The sequence below is a fragment of the Camelus bactrianus genome, chromosome 21 (assembly GCF_048773025.1).
Source record: "Camelus bactrianus isolate YW-2024 breed Bactrian camel chromosome 21, ASM4877302v1, whole genome shotgun sequence".
Taxonomy (NCBI): Eukaryota; Metazoa; Chordata; class Mammalia; order Artiodactyla; family Camelidae; genus Camelus; species Camelus bactrianus.
Window position 1 is genome coordinate 4,984,226 of NC_133559.1, and position 17,789 is coordinate 5,002,014.

The 17,789-nt window shown below is 33.2% G+C and overlaps 1 protein-coding gene across 3 annotated transcripts; it reads right to left on the bottom strand.

Moving 5' to 3' along the window:
• Positions 1 to 43: 43 nt before the first annotated feature.
• Positions 44 to 17,727, bottom strand: HORMAD1 (HORMA domain containing 1). Of its 3 annotated transcripts, XM_074349376.1 has the most exons (15): positions 15,228 to 17,727; positions 14,272 to 14,337; positions 13,446 to 13,590; positions 12,024 to 12,087; positions 11,551 to 11,587; positions 9,589 to 9,609; positions 9,302 to 9,328; positions 7,705 to 7,772; positions 7,044 to 7,195; positions 5,635 to 5,894; positions 4,190 to 4,256; positions 4,034 to 4,110; positions 3,210 to 3,293; positions 1,359 to 1,430; positions 44 to 142 (listed from the first exon to the last, which is right to left on the bottom strand). In XM_074349376.1, exons 2-15 carry the CDS (start codon positions 14,305 to 14,307, stop codon positions 62 to 64), a joined length of 1,191 nt encoding a protein of 396 aa, XP_074205477.1. In that variant the 5' UTR covers positions 14,308 to 14,337; positions 15,228 to 17,727; the 3' UTR covers positions 44 to 61. The 3 variants fall into 3 exon arrangements, with proteins under 3 accessions (XP_074205477.1, XP_074205478.1, XP_074205479.1); XM_074349377.1 differs by having other exon boundaries at positions 7,044 to 7,192; positions 14,272 to 17,727; XM_074349378.1 differs by having other exon boundaries at positions 5,635 to 5,882; positions 14,272 to 17,727.
• Between the last annotated feature and the right edge of the window lie 62 nt (positions 17,728 to 17,789).

The window sequence follows — 17,789 nt, forward strand, 5'->3', positions numbered from 1 at the left end:
ACAGTGTCCTTTAGTTTAAATGTTGTGAAGAACTTTGCAAACATGCAGAAAAAAAATTTTTTTATATACGTTCCTTTGGTGCTCTAAACTTTCTTCTTTTTGGCACTGACTCTTGACTAGAAGAATCAAACTGACGACGGACCTGTCAAAAGAAAACAACTGCTAAGGATAGATACTTTCCAGTTTAAATGTCTAATTTTGATCTTTTTCATGTCTTTCAGGTTCCTTTCTTCCTTCCTCCTTTCTTTTAAAAAATTTTACCTAGCATACTATTTCCTACTAGGATAGGATAACTGGGTTCTTTAAAAGTAGCGTAAATTTTATTATTGACATATTTATATCTCCTAAGGGCTGCTGAAAGCATATCCTTGCAAAATACAAGGTTTTCATTAGGGTTGTTGGAGTAGTTAAAAAGATAGATTTAACATTATGTCCTCAAAATAGTAAAGTATTTTGGGGGGATGGAGGGGAGAAAGATTAAAAAATGAGCTGCAAACAGAGAAACACCACACTTAGGCATCATGTAAAATTTAAATCCCGTTTTGTTTTTGTATTGCTGGTGCTTGCAGTGCCTGATAATATTAGACATTCAATGCACACTTCAATGAATGGGAGGATGAATTAGGAAAATTGCTAACAAGATTCTAAGTTATTGAACTTTTATTTTTCTGGTAAAAACTCACTAATGATACAAATTGGATTATGTTTTTGCAGAAAAAATAGTCTTAAGTTTTCAGTTGTGTAATTTTAACCTACTAATAATACTAAAAATTCTTGTTACAAATATAAATATTTATCTCAGAAATGACAAATACACTATCTGATTTGGTAAAATAAGTTTCCAAATATAAAATAACTGTTACAGGATTTAAGTCAGGAAAAATTTTCTTTCTCTTACGGTACTAGGAAGAGATTCTATACTTTTAGGGAACACGTGGATTTGGTACCATCTTGTTTCTACTTTAGTTTTGATCTCTAGAAAGCTCAGATCAAATCTGTGGTCCAATTTTAATGCTATATGAATAAAATGGCCTGAATATTCTTGAACTCTCATTTTCTCTATTCATATTTTTTCCTGACACTGATTTTTATTTTATTATTTCCTCCAATAAAGTCAAATCATTCATAGAATAAGACAGTAAATGTTTATATGGAAAAATTAATAAACCAACATAGCATATTTCATTTTAAAATCACCCCCTTTTTTAGACTCAAATATATTTAAACAAGATTTGGATATCAGAGTTCTGAGGTATATCCAGGAATATTATCACATTTATCATTTTAAATTTAATCTATAGTAATGATATTCTGATACTTGCCATTATATTCAGCCTATGTGTTATAGTAAGACTTACTGTTTTCCCAGATTGAAGTTGACTTCTCTTCCGATTTTCCTTAGAAGATTTTACTTGTTGATTTCCATTAGCCTCCACAAAGATATAATTATTACTAACTGGTTATTTTTCAAAGAACAACCAACATATTTTTCAACCATACACAACTATACGCAGTTTTAAAAGAAAAACCAACTCTACTGAGATATAATTCAGATACCACAGATTTATCCATTTAAGAGTGTACAATTCAATGATTCTAAGTATATTCAGAGTTGTGCAACCATCACCACAGTCAATTTTAGAACACTTTCATCCTCCAAAAAGAAATCTTATACCCTTACAGCTATGACTCTCCTATTCCTCCATCCTCCCACCAGCATTAAGACTTTCTGTCTCTATAGAAATCTCTATTCTGGACTTTCATATAAATGGCACCATGTAATATGTGGACTTTTGTGACTGGCTTCTTTTACTTAGCATAATGTTTTCAAGATTCATCCAAGTTGTAGCATGTATTGGTACTTCATTCCTTTTTATGGCTGAATAATAATGATCTACTGTATTGATATACTACATTTTGTTTATCTATTCACCTGTTATGAACACTTAGGTTTTCCCCACCTTTTGGCTATTGTTAATAATGCTATATATGCAGTTTTTAAAATGAATATTGGATGATGACAAATTATTAGCTGTCATATTGCTAGTCTCTAAAAGGACACACTTATTTTCTGATGCCTGAAGTGTACTTTTCAATGGTAACTTCCTTAGTATTATTAAATATTATTCAGCATTTTCATTCCTTGTCCTTTTCTAACCATAACTCAGTCATTGTTCTCAAAATCAGGAGTATTTTTGTGGAATAAAGAATACTAAAGGATACTCAATCTAAATAGAAGCTGCCTAGGAAGAGCATTTTGCTGCTGGAGGTAGTAATTTTTGAAATTCTTTTATCTCTCATTTTCATCAACACACTAGTTTGAAGCTGCCTTCTGCCAGTTCCAACTTCACACTGAGAATGTAGGAAAAAAGAGCATCTAAAAATGGCACTGTCATCAGTGGTGTGCTGGTAAATGTTCAACAACCCATTCTCTGGGAGAAACAAATCCTGAGTTGAGACATTTGCTGATTTCCATGCTATGAATACTTTCATCATGTCCAAGTTGGATGTCACTGAATGAAGATTTAGAAAGAAACGCTCCAGCACACCACTGTTAGAGTGTGCTATTTGTTTCCTAATGAATATAATCCAAGATATAATATTTTACACATTTTACAAAAAGCTTTTTCTCTACCTCTGAACCTTTGAGAATAACTTAAAAGTCTAAAATAAAATGCAAATTTCTATTTAGTACAAGTCATACCAAAAATTAAAACGAAGCAGTGGATTTTTTAAAAAAATTTGAGATTCAATTTATGCAAGATCTATATATATGTATATATATAGACATTCATATTTAATGTCTTATTAATAAGATAATCCATTTACAAGATAGATCATGGGAACTTTGGCATTCTAGGAAATTTCCTAGGGAGTCTGGATGATAGTGTCACTTCTCAAAGCCTTTCTTGGAGACCCCTCTCTAATGTACCCTCAGTAAAATTAACCATTCCTTCCTTTGTGCCTCTATGTAGCCTATTCAGATTGCTATCATGGCCCTACTTGTGGACTTTCAATTACCAGACTTTCAGCTAAGAGTAGGAAGCATTATTCATGTTTTTATCTATAGCACCTAGTAAAGTACCTGACACATAAAAGGTGCTTACTAAATGTTGGCCTAATAAACGAAGTATTAAAAGCAAAATAAACAGAATTATGGGGGAAAATTACAAGGTTAGAATGGAAAACAAATCTAAGGAGATGCTTACCATTTTATTCTGAAATATTTTTCCACTTCTTGTTTTGCTTTCAGACACATCAAGTTCAGATGTTTTACTGACTAACCGCTCAACCTAAAAAAGAAAATAAATACACAAAACCACATAAAATAATAATATAAAAGTTTTTTATAACACAATAATGGAGTTAAAAAATTCAATCACATAAAACTTAGGGCCTTGCTATGTTGAATTAATGAAAACCAGTAATTTTGAATTGGTTCTTACTGTTACAAAAAGTGCAAAGGTAAAGGTAGTGAAACTGACACTGTACATAACTGACCATTCATTGAACTGAGAAAGTCCCAAATTATCTCTAGGTACCACTTTTCCAGAAGATAAGAACTTCAGCCCACTCCCACTGGAGAAGACATGTACAAAGGAAGGTAGACAATCAATCATCAGTCCCATTATTTTCATGTTGATTTTATCTAAATGTTGCTTCAGGATTTTACTGTATATAGAAAACAAAATTAAACATGTTCTTTCCAAGCAACAAAAACACGTCCTATACTCCATTTGTAAATGCAAAGGATGGTGGAGTTAATAATTGCTTAAGATTCTGCTTAGCTTTGAAATTCTGAGTCTGTGAACAGTATTTAGGTTGACTACTAAACAAATCAACCTGTAGTATACTTAAAACTTTTCAAATATAATTCCCAGATTTTGTTAGTAACCATTCTTAATGCCTAATTTTCTTCTTAAAAAATCCTTAGAATATAAGAAAATCTGAGAGGTAACAAATAAGCATATAAGCAGCAAAGTCTTTTGAAAAAAATCAAGTTAAAAGTGAGATAGAACTCTCAAGTTTATACCTGAGAATGAGAAATTGAAAGATCTGGACTTTCTTTAGACCTCATAATTTCATCTTCGTCACAAACTAAACTTTGTTCTAGAAAAAAAAAAGTTAAAATGGTATAAAACTGAATTCAAAGTAAATTAATTAATTTACATTTTCATTAACTTCTTACCTCCAAGTTCAGAAGATCCAGGGTTTTTTTTCTGCTTTCCTACTTTAGTTTCAGTGTCAAAATCATCCTACATAATTATATGAAGGAAAAAGACACATTTCAAAAAGAAATTGAAACAACTGGGTAGAAGTATTTATGAACAAATTTGTTTTATGTAAACATTAAATATTACATAACACTACAATGACCTTAATGCTTGCTAGAAATCATGTGGTCCTTTAATTAATATAACAAGGCAACTTATTTATCCAAAGTAGAAAATCCTATTTTTCTTTACTTTGCAGGATTGCTTTAAGGCAAATGATAAAATGTAGAGCTTTATCAAAAATGTATGACAGTTCTAAGAATGCTTAGATATTACTATTATTCGAGGGCACTGAATAAGACACGTTCACACAACAAGCTACCAATTCTACAGCTCTGGAATTTCTGTATAGTTGTTAGGACACACTTTGAATATGACTCAACCCATCTTCAGGGAGTTAAGGAAGGATAGGCTGAGTACGTATGGCAGAAAAGCAAAGGCTTACTGTCTACTTTATGATATTATTCCCTTTGTAACATATGTCAAAGAGTTTTGAATATTTTAAAGAATGCTACATAAATCCCAGACATATTTGTTTATAAAGCAAGACTGGGATTTAGGTTTTAGAAAAAAGATTTCTTCTTCTTTGACTGAATTGATTGAAAATTGAATTTTCTGTTTTTAAAGATGTGGCCACAGAACCTAAATCAGAATAGTATCTATACATAAGAATTTATGGTCATAATTTAGAATAAAATGAGACAAGAGAAAACAAAGATGAGATTAAAGAACAATCATGTAAATGATGAAAGACTTTTTGGGAGTGAGGCTACAACAAAAAAAGCTTTATTTAATACTTCAACTCATTCACTCATTCAACCAATACTGAGAATGCATTATGTAAATCTAAGTGCTAGGCACAGGAGGATTATAAAGATGATTAAGACATCTTTCCTCCCTTCCAGGAACTTCCAGGCTGCTTCCAGACACTGATTTGCCAGGCCCTGAAGAAATTCAAGCACAGGCTTACGTGAGCTCCAAGTAGGGTGTTCTAGAAAAGATTCCAGCATTAGCTGGGGGACTGGAGTAGTTCAGTGATTTTCAAATTATGCTCTAGGCTAGGGGGTTTCCTCAGAGTCCACTGTGAGGGTAGGTGAGGTGGTGAGTGGCTGGGCCTCCAGGGTCATTCCCTTCTTCATTAAGAATATTTGTGTGTTTAAATTTCTAAGAATAATGTTGTTTGCACCCAGGTAAAAAGTTTTAAAACCACAAGCCTATACCTTCTTTAAGGTCTCTTCCAAACTGGAGCTTATGATTATACTAAGTATTTATACAAATACTACTGAGGGCTATTACAGACCTCAGAACTGAATCAAACATTGGTTACTATTGCACTTCATAGCTTTTTTAATGTGCTTACACTTGTATAGTGCTCCTGTTCATCTTCTAGATCATCTTTGTCCATGAGAATTTTTTGAAGTGGTGTTTTTAACTGTTTTGGTGATAATATAGTCGAATCAATATTTTCCATTCGTTCTTTCTCAGTGGTCACTTTTATTTTGAAGGTGTGAAAAGCTGTTGGGACTTCTCCCACATTTAAGTACATAGGCTCCCCTTCAAATATCACTCCTTCACAATCACCATCCTTAAAACCAGGAGGCTGGTAATCTGGGGGTGTAACTGCAGAAAAGTAAGTATATACTGTGCTGTTCACGAAACTGAAGAAAATATAACAATTATTATAAAAAATATATGCAGACTGAAGAAATTTCAAATAGTATAGAAGGGAATATAATAAAAAGTAAAAATCATTCTCCTACTATCTCTAAGTTCTTATCTTATTCCTTAAAGGTAATCTTTTTCCCCTACACTTGATTGGCTGTGTGGTCTTGAGGAAACTACTTATCATCCTGGATTCGGTTTCCTCATCCGTCAGATGGAGAAAATACTAGTATCGACCTCACAGCGTCATTGTGGGTATTAAAGTCTGTAAAATGCTCAGAACAGAACTGGCACAGAACACGTATTCAGTAAGTATAAGTTATTATTGTCTCTGCTTTACGTTCTTCTAGAAGACATTATGCATGTAAAAATATATATATATATAATTTTAAAACACAAATGAGATCATACTATTCTGTACCAAGCTGTTCTTAACATCACTTTTTAATCTGTTTTTAATATTTCTTGGATAACTTAATTTATCAGCACATTCTTTTAAACAGCTAGCACAAGCATTATATTATATAGATGCACTATAATTTATTTATCAGTTCTCCAATGAAAGACTGTCAGGGTTGTTTCCAGTTTGTTCCTAGTTTAACCAATGCAATAATGAAAATCTTTATAAACATATAACCTTGCATATTTGTCTAAGTATATTCCCAAGATACTTTTCTAGCTATAGAATTTCTGGATTAAAGAGAATGTGCACTTAAAATTTTGATACTGCAAAACTGTCCTTTTAAAATGTTTATGGCACCCATATACATTTCCTCAAGAGTGTATAAAACTGCCTGCTTCCCCTCACACCCTTGTCAATAGTGAGTTTACAAGTTTTACAGATCTGGTAAGAGAAAAATGGTATCTCACTGCTTCACTTTTTAATTATGAATGATACTGAACTTCACATGTAAATGTTCATATCACTGGAGAAGTTGTGTATATTTTAAAGCCTTTTTTCAAATACTGATATTTCATGTAAAATTTATAATTCCAAAAATATGTAACAATTTAAGTGCTTAAAAACATTTGGGATGGAAACCAACTGTTTCAATAATAATAAAATATACAGGTACCAACTGAAACAGAATGAATTGGAAATAGTACCTTCATCATAGTAAAAAAGTTTCATGGTCAAACAAACATCATTAGGTAAAGGTCCCAGATTTTGCATTAGAACGTAAATCTTGCGAATGAGGAGAATACTTGCTTTCTTGGTGTCAGCAGATGACATATTAGATTCACTCTTTTGGTTTCTACTAGAAGAGAATCACACATTAATTCCTTTCATGAAAACTGTGGCTTCTAATAACATAACTTCACGTTTTACTACTTAAGATTCTTACTATTAAAGCATTAAGTTGCTAAGTTAAGTTACCATTAAGTGTGTTTTAATGTCACAATTATAAAAATTTTAATATCACTGATATCACTGTTAATATCATTATTATAAACTAATTTACATATATTAAGTTAATATGCATTTTATATAAGATGTTTAAAGGAAACAAATTATGGATTTTCATTATATTTCTAATCACTGAAGCACAAAATAGCTTTCTTACTCTTTGGCTCTGTTTCACAATTAAAATAGTATATAACTAGCCACAGAATTCTGGCTTGTGGCCACTCCAAGGATATTTTGTATCCTTGATGGTTAACTGAGGATGTTTGAGAAGTTTCAGAATTATTCCTGAAGTTTATCTATATAGTATTAATATGGATAAGCAGTAATCTGTAATACAAAAAGAAAACTATAAAACAATACCTTATGAAGTCCATGATTGGTCCATTACTGGTGTACTTGAATTTAAATTGGTAACACTCTGAAATTGTCTTAAGTAGAAAATATTGCAGTTATGTATCTGATATACAGTACTGGCAGCCAAGTAGCCATATACAGGTTTTGTATGACTCAGCATATATTTAATACTTTTTTCTGCATTCCAATCCCTATTGGTCTTGGTCCATTGAAATTTGAAAGTCCTAATAGTCAATTTCCACAGTTTGGGCTCTGGGGCTTCAGTGTTGGAGAGTTATTTTCCCACTCACTGCAATGTATGTTTTACATACCAGAGGGAAGGAACTCCTCAGCAGGCAGGTAAGACAGGCAGCATATCTCTTACTCTAACAGAATGGCTAAACACAGGGCTTAAATCCTTCTATATGGTAAACACAAGCAAGTCATTTAAGCCTTAAGTCTCAGTTTCCCCAGCTAATAAAAGGGGTTGAAAATAGTACCTATCTCATTGGTGCCTGTGAATATTTATCAAATGGGATAATTTATAGAGAGCTCTTAAATACCGGCACACTAAGCATTCAATAAACGTTAGTGTATCGGCAATGTTGCTCTTTTAAGTGAAAAAAAAAGTGCAACAACAAATCATCTGAAAATAAAATGAACATTTTTCTGTAGTTTCTGAACAAGTAACTTACTGATAGCCTTTGCCTTATAGCAAATGATTTTCTTTGTCACCATGGACATATATTAAGTATTAATTGCAGGTATGAGTATCAAAGAAAAGACACTCCCAACCGTCTTGAAGTCCTAATACTTTTATTGTTTTCTTTACATTTCACTTCTCACTTAGGGATGGGGTTAGCTCTCTCTTTTTTAAAAATCTGCTTCTCCATGACTGAATGAAACACCATACTGTAAAGCAATGTAATGGTTCAGCACTCAGATCATGAACTGGCTTTCTTAGGTCCAAATTCTGGTTCTGCCACTGTGACCTTAGGTAAGAAACCTTGTGTCTGGTTTTCCTTATCTATAGAGTAAAGATGATAATGGTATTACCTCATGATGCTTATGATGAATAAATGAGATAATGCACATAAAATCCCAAAGAACAGAGCCCAAGAATAGTAACAACTCAATAGATCTTTCCCCTTCATTTCTTGCCTTCTGGTTTTCCCTTCCATTTTTTATAATTCTTTCTTTCCTTTAATTGTCAGATGAACAGGTAGATGTGACTGGATTGGGGTGAATACTCAAAGATTAAGGATGAGTATCTTATTTTTTCTCAAACTCAAACCCTTTTATAATTCTATAAAAAGACTACTGTAAAGAACCAGAAGTCAGGAGATTTAGGTTATTTCTAATGGTTTGTGGCTTTGTGGCCTAGATCAGTCATGTAATCTCTCTTGTAGTAAGTGTATTAATTGATTTAAAGGTAACAATATAAACCCTATCTTAACTCAAAAAAGTCTTTATGAGGTTCAAATGTGAAAATATATATGAAAGTGCACTGATAAAAGTGCATTGATAAATGTACAATTAAAAGCATAAGATATTATTATATTATACTTTTATGTTACTTTTAGATAGTAGAGGCATTATATTTCTCTGACTCAAGCATACTTACCTGAGGGTCTTCTGGATTGGTGTATACCTATTTTAAAATAATTTACAATTCAGTTATATAAAGCTAAATATTCAAGAAGAACTGAATTGGATGTTTAGACTAAACTATTAAATGAATTCAGAAAACAAAATACAAAACAACCCCCCACAATATTACTTTTTTCCACTGGCTAGATCAGTTGTTTGCATATAATGACACAATCAATACATGGTTTTAGTGTTATTTAATTAAGCAAGGCCAAATTTGACAGTCTTTAAAAAAGAACAACATAATTAAAAAATACTTACAGCTAGAACAACCATCCTCAGCTGAAATATAACAAAGAACAAAAATCTTTTATTCTATAAAATATTTTTTCATGCTGGATCGTAAGAATTCTTTGTCCTAGTTCAACATTCATTGCTAAGAAAAATAATCTTGAAGAAAATAGACTTCACATCATGCATATAAAGCAATACCTTAGACATCCTTCTCTATTCCCCAAAATATGTATTTCTAGTTGACTTATTGAAGGTTGAAATTCATGTCACTGACTTAAGCAAACAGGGGATACTGCTGCCAGTTACAAGGAAAATGCATATTGTGAAATAACACATTAAACCTTACCAATATGACAACCGATTTTGAAAAGAGGAAAAAGTAGAATTCAGAGCCCTGCTCATTTAGTAAAGGAAATAGACTCTGGAGACCATAGGAGGAGAGCATCAGAGGAAATTATTCACTCAAGTAATCTGTGAAAAATCGGAGTCATTCTTGATTTGGATCTGTTCCTTATACTCCCAAACCAATCAATCAACAAGTCCAATCAGTCCTACTGCCAGATATAACCTGAATCTTTTCATTTTTCTCCTCCTTTGCCATCCTGGTCTAAGCCACCATTATTTTTCACCAGTACTGCAGTAATAGATTAAGTGCTAGTCTCCTTAATTCCAATCTTATTCTCCTTCCACAGTATATTCTATAAATAGCAGAGTGATTTTTCTTTTAATTTAAAAAATAAATCAAACGATGTTAAATTTCTACTCAAAACATTTAGATGGCTTTTATTTGCACCTAAAATAAAATCCAAACTCTTTACCTACACAGCCCTGGATGCTCTGGCCCTGAGCTTCTTCCCAGCTTCATCTCCTGCAGCTCTCCTGCACTGATCCCACTTCAGTCATTCGGGCCTTCTATTTGTTCTCTGAATTCTCCAAACTCCCCTCCAATTCTTTGCGTTTGCTGCTCTGTCAAGAATATTCTCTCCTAAAATCAATGCCTGGCTGGTTTCTTCTATTTCAAGCCTCAACTTAAATGTCACCTCCTAAGAGAAGTTCCTTTGACTACCCTATCTAAAGTTAATCCACCTCTCCATTTGCCATGTATTTTTCCTAGAAATATCCTACTGGATTATCTGATTTTCTTGTTTTATTGGCTGTTTTCCCACTAGAGAAGGGACCCGCTTTGTCTTGTTGACCACTGTTAGCTTACCCAGCTCCTACCTAGGATATGTGCCTAGCACATAGCAGGCATCAATATTTAATGAATATTAAATATTTAATGCCTTATTGAGCTAGGTTAGTGACCATGGATAAAGTTTTATCTTTTTCATAGTTTTTTTTTTAAGAGTTGGACTTCCTTGTTTATGTTGATAAAAACATAAGCTAAGTATACAAAAAGGCTTGTCACAATTTAACCTAGACTACATGTAAGTTTATTTTTGAACTCTCATGAAGAAACAATTTATTAAATCATTGGTGTAAACAAGATTGTAGAAGGCATGTGAAATTTAATGAATGAACTTTTTTTTTTGGTGGGTTACAGAGATTTTTTTTTAATTGAAGAATAGTCAGTTTACAATGTTGTGTTAATTTCTGGCGTATAGCATAGTGATTCATTTATACATACATATTATATATATTTACCTCTTCATATTCTTTTTCATTATAGGTCTTTACAGGTATTGAATATAGTTCCCTTGAATGAACTATCTTAAAAGACTTTAATTTCATTAATTTTTCTGTAAGTTATTATGTGTTATTAATACAAATGAATGTTAACAATTAACCAAAACTGGCTTGGCAAAATTTAAGTATTAATTCTATTAGCTTTAAATGAGTTGAATATCAGTCTTTAAAATAGTCAGATTTTCAGTATTTTGGACTGGTCTATGCCCAAGTTACTTTAAATTAATCTTTTACTACATGATAACTGCTGTTACATTCATAGAATATAAACTGTAGAAAAAAAGAAAAAAGATATTGACTTACATATTTTTTCTGTAAAGCATCATAGCATCCTAACATCCTAAAAAATAACCAAGGATTAATTTTTAGAATGAGTGCACTTCCAGAAAATAGTTCTGTTAGTAAGTCTCCATATTATCTCATTACTAAATAACACAATTTTCCTATTAAAGCTCCCTTCTTAACTAGCTTAAAACAATAAAACAAAACAAATAATGTGGCAGAAATGTAACTGTCAATAGGAGATGGGAGGGAAGGAAGACAGAATGTAGTGACAGCTATTTGTGAGGAACAGCAATAGGAGAATGAAGCCTGCTCACATGGAGCATGAAATAAAGGAAAATTTTAATGCAAAAATTCAAAGACCTGAAAAAATGGTATCCAGTGTTACAGAGGGAAATCACTAAAACTGGGTTAAACACTTAAAGATATCCAAAGTACAAATAAAATGTGATTTTAGAAAAAAATAATTTTCTTTCATTAGGTATTTTACTCACCACTTCACTAACTGTGAAGATCCTGGACAACTTTTGTCTTCTCTCAGAATTTTGACACAAAGATCTAAATATAAAAGTGATGATATAAACATAGAGCTACTTAAGATTAGTAAACAACTAGAAATTTAGATGAAGAGTATTTTCTTCAGCTGCATATTACAGGTTTATTATTAATGGCAATGAATATAATTAAAGGAAGAAAAGGTTTTATGGAAACAATTTTTTAATCCTTAGTATAAAATGGCATCATAATGATCAGGATGTATATTGATGGGAAAAAAAATTTCCATTTTAAAAGCCATAGAATACTTAGTGTTACCTATAATGCTCACATGCAATTGTTACCCAAGAATCTAGAATATTTGCTATGAACTCTTTTCCCAGTAAAATACTTGCAACAGGCTATCAGATACAGCCCTGCAAGGAAGCAACAAGTAATATAGTGGGAAGAACTGATATTGCTGTTACAGGTTCCTTATCTGAAAAATTGGGATAATATCTAACTCACAGGCCTGTAATATGAATTAACAAGATATCACACATAATGTAATGTTTAACATATTGCCAACAGAGTTGATGCACAATATTAGGTATATATTATGTGCTGCACAGTAAGTTATTGTAGTATAAACTGGTTGTATTACTTTTACCACTTTAAAATAACACAAGAACATATACTACCAGTGTACAAGGCTATAAATAATAGAATGTTTTTACCTATTTACTTCTTCACTATAAGAGTAATGTCAGGAGATAATATACTTGAGAAACTGAGGGAAATTTTTATGACTAAGGGCTTTCCAAGGTATCTAATATACTTTAGAAAATCACTTAGCTGTCCACACAGAAACTTGTTCATGAATGTGGCATTATTTATAATAGCCAAAAAGTGGAAACAACTCAAATGTTCATCAAATGATGAGTGGATAAATACAATGTGATATCTCCATGTAATGGAATATTATTCAGCAATAAAAAAGAATGTAGTGTAATCCTACAGTATGGATGAACCAAAAACATTATGCCAAATGAAAGAAGCCAGTCACAGAGGACCACATAGTGCATGATTTCATGTATTTGAAATGTCTAGAATAGGCAAATCCAGAGACAGAAAGCAGATTGGTGGTTGCCTAGGACTGGGAAGTGGGGGAAGTGGAGAGTGATTTAATGGGTATGGGGTTTCCTTTTGAGGTGATGAAATGTTCTGAAACTCACTGTGGTGATGGCTGCATACCTCTTTGAATATACCAAAAGTCAATGAGTTGTGCATTTTAAATGAGTGAATTATTAGGTATGTGAATTATATCTCAATAAAGCAGTTATTAAAAAACCAAAATCTCTAAGTCAAAAATTACCATTTCAGATCAAGTGAAAATAAAAACAACACATTTAAAGAAAGTTTTTAAATAAACATTATATTACCATCTAGATATCTTGTTCCATAAGCACACTCTGGAAATATTCCTCTCAAATACGTGATGCAGGATACCGAAACTGCTAGGAGCCTCTTCACTAACACTAAAGACTGCTGCTCAGTTGATATCTTATTGGGAAATACCAATGCACTCTAAATTTAAGGGAAATTAAAACATTTCATTTAGATTTGTTTAAAATACAGTCTTCCTGAACTTAAAGTAGATCTAATTTTTTTTTTGCATAAGCATGGTACCGTCCCAGAGAATTCTTAACCGTAGTGGTTAGTAATCACCAGAAAATCAAGGTGGCTTTTCAGATGTGAGGGTGTTTCCAGGATAGCAGCCTAAAGGTAACATACAAAAAGTGCTAAAGAATCGGGTCAGAAATCCCCTTGCTGGTTAACTGTCTGTAAATGCATTATACAAGGATAAATAACATTGATTTTTCTCTTCAGTCACTGATTAGGTTTAACACAGGTTAACTGTAATGCAAGATCTGCACAGAGAAGACAATGTTATCCTTGTGTGGCATAGAAATTCATTGTCTAGGATTGGACTTTGTGAATGATAATTTCATCAAAGCAAAAGACTAGCATTCGTTGATACCTAATGCAAATTGAATTTGAACCAGCAATTTAATGCAATGCATCAAACATCCAATAAAATTCTCTATTAATTCAAATTAATTTAACACATATTTTCATTTCTTAAAACATGGAGTCCTGATATCATTAAACCCTCAAAGAGTTGACTCTAACTTTCAAACATAAAAAGTTAAGACTTCAAGAAACAATAAAATTAGCTAAATTAAAATATATTACAAAAAATCATACCGTGGAGGAAGTTCTCTGCAATTGTGCAGTGGCCATCTTCTGATAAAGTATTTTCTTTAAATCAACCTTGTGACACAAATACAAGCTTCAACTTCATATCTTATTTTTATCTCTAATATTCTAGTTTACTACATGTAAAGTCAGAAAGAATTTTATATGAATAGAACTGTTTTTACCTAAAATGGAATCTTCAAAAACAGAGATTCATTTTGCTACACAACTCTTTTAAGTCCTAATTTTAAGCCATCTAACCAGCAAGCCTCACAGAAATGGGTTTATTAAGAAAGCTCGTTAAAAGACCTTTAAATAAAAAAGCGTGATCTATTTTTTTTTCACTTCACAGTATTCAAACACTGACAACATTGCACAGGTAGGTTCTAGATAATGAAAAATTGCCCCTGTCAAACGCTTTAAAATAATCTTTTAATTTTTGTTTTAAATTTGTAGTTTCAAAATGACCAAATCAGGTAACTTTCCTTCCCCGAACTTTAGCACGACTCTGGATATAACATATTGTTCTACTCTGTGGAAAAACCATAAAAGAGCAACAGAAAATACTCTAGATTTTTGGGGGGCTGATTCTGCCTTTCTCAATTATAACTGATATTTTGATGTAAGTTTCTTTTTTTTTTTGGTCTCAGTTTCATTCATCTTAATCAGACAATTCATCTAGAAGAATTCACAGAAGAGTCTATTTAAGGTAAACGTTTAAATTTATCCTGATGAGGCCTGTACTAGAAGCCACAGCAGACCTAATCTCAAGAACCTCTTGTGAAAAATAAGTAGGTAGACCTTCCTCCTCCCCACCTCCGCCCCCCGCCAATGTTTCACCATTAAGACCTTAAGAAACTTACAAGTAGATGGGAGGTAACAGAAAAAGACATCAAAAAGAAAAAGAGGGAGAAAGAAAGGAAAAGAAACGAGAAGAAGGAAAACGAAAAAGAAACTTGTATTACGGAGTGTCTGAGGGTCCGGAGACAGCGACCGGGAGAGCGGCAGGATGCGGCACGTGCTTCGCCTGATGCGCATGCGCCTTCCTTCAACCGTTGCCTGCAGTGGCGCGACAGAAGCCTTTTGACCCCGCTGTGGAGGTCAACTTTCCCGCCAAGAGCAGCGCAAGGTGCGCTGGGAAACTCGAGAGCCCGAAGACCTCGCCTCAGCTAGAAAAGCTACATGCCTTAAAGGGAAGGTTAATGGCACGTGCAAAGCCTTCCCGATGTACATACATAGCTTTCCTACAGTGACCAAAGTGTTCCCAGACGCCGTTTAATTAAGTTCTGGCTGTTTTGATTTGTTATTGAATCTACCATATAATGCATTTCCGCCTTACAGTGTCTTCAGGAAACCAGTTGCTCCTTCTTAGGTTTTTCTGCTATGCTGTCTGTGGGGACAGTGACAGCTTGAATGTAACTAATGTCTCATGTAGAAGCAAAATAATCAAATCAGAGCTGGTAGGTAGTTGGAGATTGTCCAGTAATACAAACTTCTTAGTTTACAGAAGTTTGTTATATATCCAAATAAATCGTGCTAGTAGTGTAGACATATATCAATTATTCATAAACTTTGATATGTCTGCGTTACCGGTTAGAAAACAGCCACCTCAGATATAAAAAGATTTTCCCAGAGTCAGTTAGGACAGGAATGAAATCTAGAACCCTGCTTTCAGGGTCAAAAATAGTGAAAATCCCCTGATCTAAAAATTACTTTGCTTTATATTTCTCTCACACTTAAAGTTTTGTGAAAAATTGAACAGCAACCTCAATTAGTGTTGGGAGATCAGAATGGGGAATTCTTATGCTGTGGGAGACAGCAGAGCCCAGCAGGAAGAAGGACTCCTCTTCTTTCCTGGCAAGGACTCAGCCAGTGAAAAGCCACAGACTCTTTGTTTACTAGAGCCCTCTCAACTTCCCTTTCCTCTATATGAAAGCATTCTCCTTCCCTTGCCCTGCAAGGACTTGCATATGGCTGGCCATGGTTGCAGACCCCAAACTGCAGTTTTCTGTTGATCCCCCCAAAAATCATCTTTTCTGGAAAAATATCTAGCATCCATTTGTTTCAGGTCAACAGTGTACAAAGAGCTTTCACATTTACTATCTCATTATTCTATGTTATTCTTGCTTTGCTTCTTCCAAGAACTTTGTGAGGAAGACACATGTATTACCCCTGCTTTAGAGATAAGAAAATGATTCAGTGGGAAGGGTATAGCTCAGTGGCAGAGCACATGCTTAGCATGCACAAGGTCCTGGGTTCAATCCTCAGTACCTCCATTAAAATAAATAAACCGAATGATTTCCCCCTCTGAAAAAACAAACAAACAAAAAACCCACAAATTTTTTTTAAAAATGTAAAATCAATAAGTCAGCTCAAAAAAAAAACCAAAACAAAACAAAACAAAAATTCACGTAAAATTGGTTTCTCGAGATGAGGTTACAAGTAATTTCAGCACCAGCAGCCGGGGAGTCACTACACCACCTAATGATGACGTAAAAGTTTATGATATGGTGCTTCATATTAAATTTTTGAGTTATTAGTAACTATACAAAAAACAATATATGAAAAATAAATAGCTCATCTGTGATAGAATCACAATAATGCTGTAGGCGAGGAATAATTTCTCTTAGGGTCTCTGGCTGGGCCACAAATTAAACTGACAGAAAGCAGACTAACAGGAGATAACATACAAATTGTAATTATATATGTTTTACATGTACATGGGAGTCTTTACAAGGAAAGTGAAGACCCTAAGAAGCAGAGCTGAATGCTTTATATTGAATTGGACAAGTAGCAAGTTGTGAAATGTGATTAGGCCAAAGGCGTTGGGCTGGGGCAGTTAAAGGATTTGAGAAGTGACTTAGGAGGATGAGGGTTAATTTAACACAGTTTGTACAAATTTACCTCAGGCTTGACTGCATGCCCTTGGTGATAAGAATGTCTCTTTCCTTCTGGTATAAGAAGGACATTTTCACATGGGAATTTAATCTGCTTTCAAGAAAAAGAAGGGAGATCAGAATGTCTTTCTTGCAGCTGCTGTTTTTCAATTGCCTTTAATTCAAAATAGTCAATAATGCCAGAGAGGCATATTCTGGGGTGGTGTGTTCTGAACTCCTTCAATGCAATAACTAACTACTGACTTAACCAACTATATCATTGACTGTATTTTGAGGATGAGAGCGGAGAAATGGGTGGTGTTGGTGCAAGAGATCTAAAATCAACTACCATAATAGTAAGTATACAGATACCATTTTAAACTGAGAAGTCAAAAAATAGCAATACAATGTATCAGAAACCTGAAGGTAAACACTAGAAGAAACAGCTAAAAGAATTGTCATTGACTTAAAACTATTTCTGATTTAAAAAAAAAAAAATTGGTTAAAAGAATGAGATGTTTGGTTTTTACATATATTCACCATAAAACAAACAACCTTCAGTGGTACATAGTGTTAATCATAGTGTCATTTTGAATTTGCCTCTGAGTTGTTAAGTAACAGCTGCTAGGTACTGTAGGGAACATAACATTT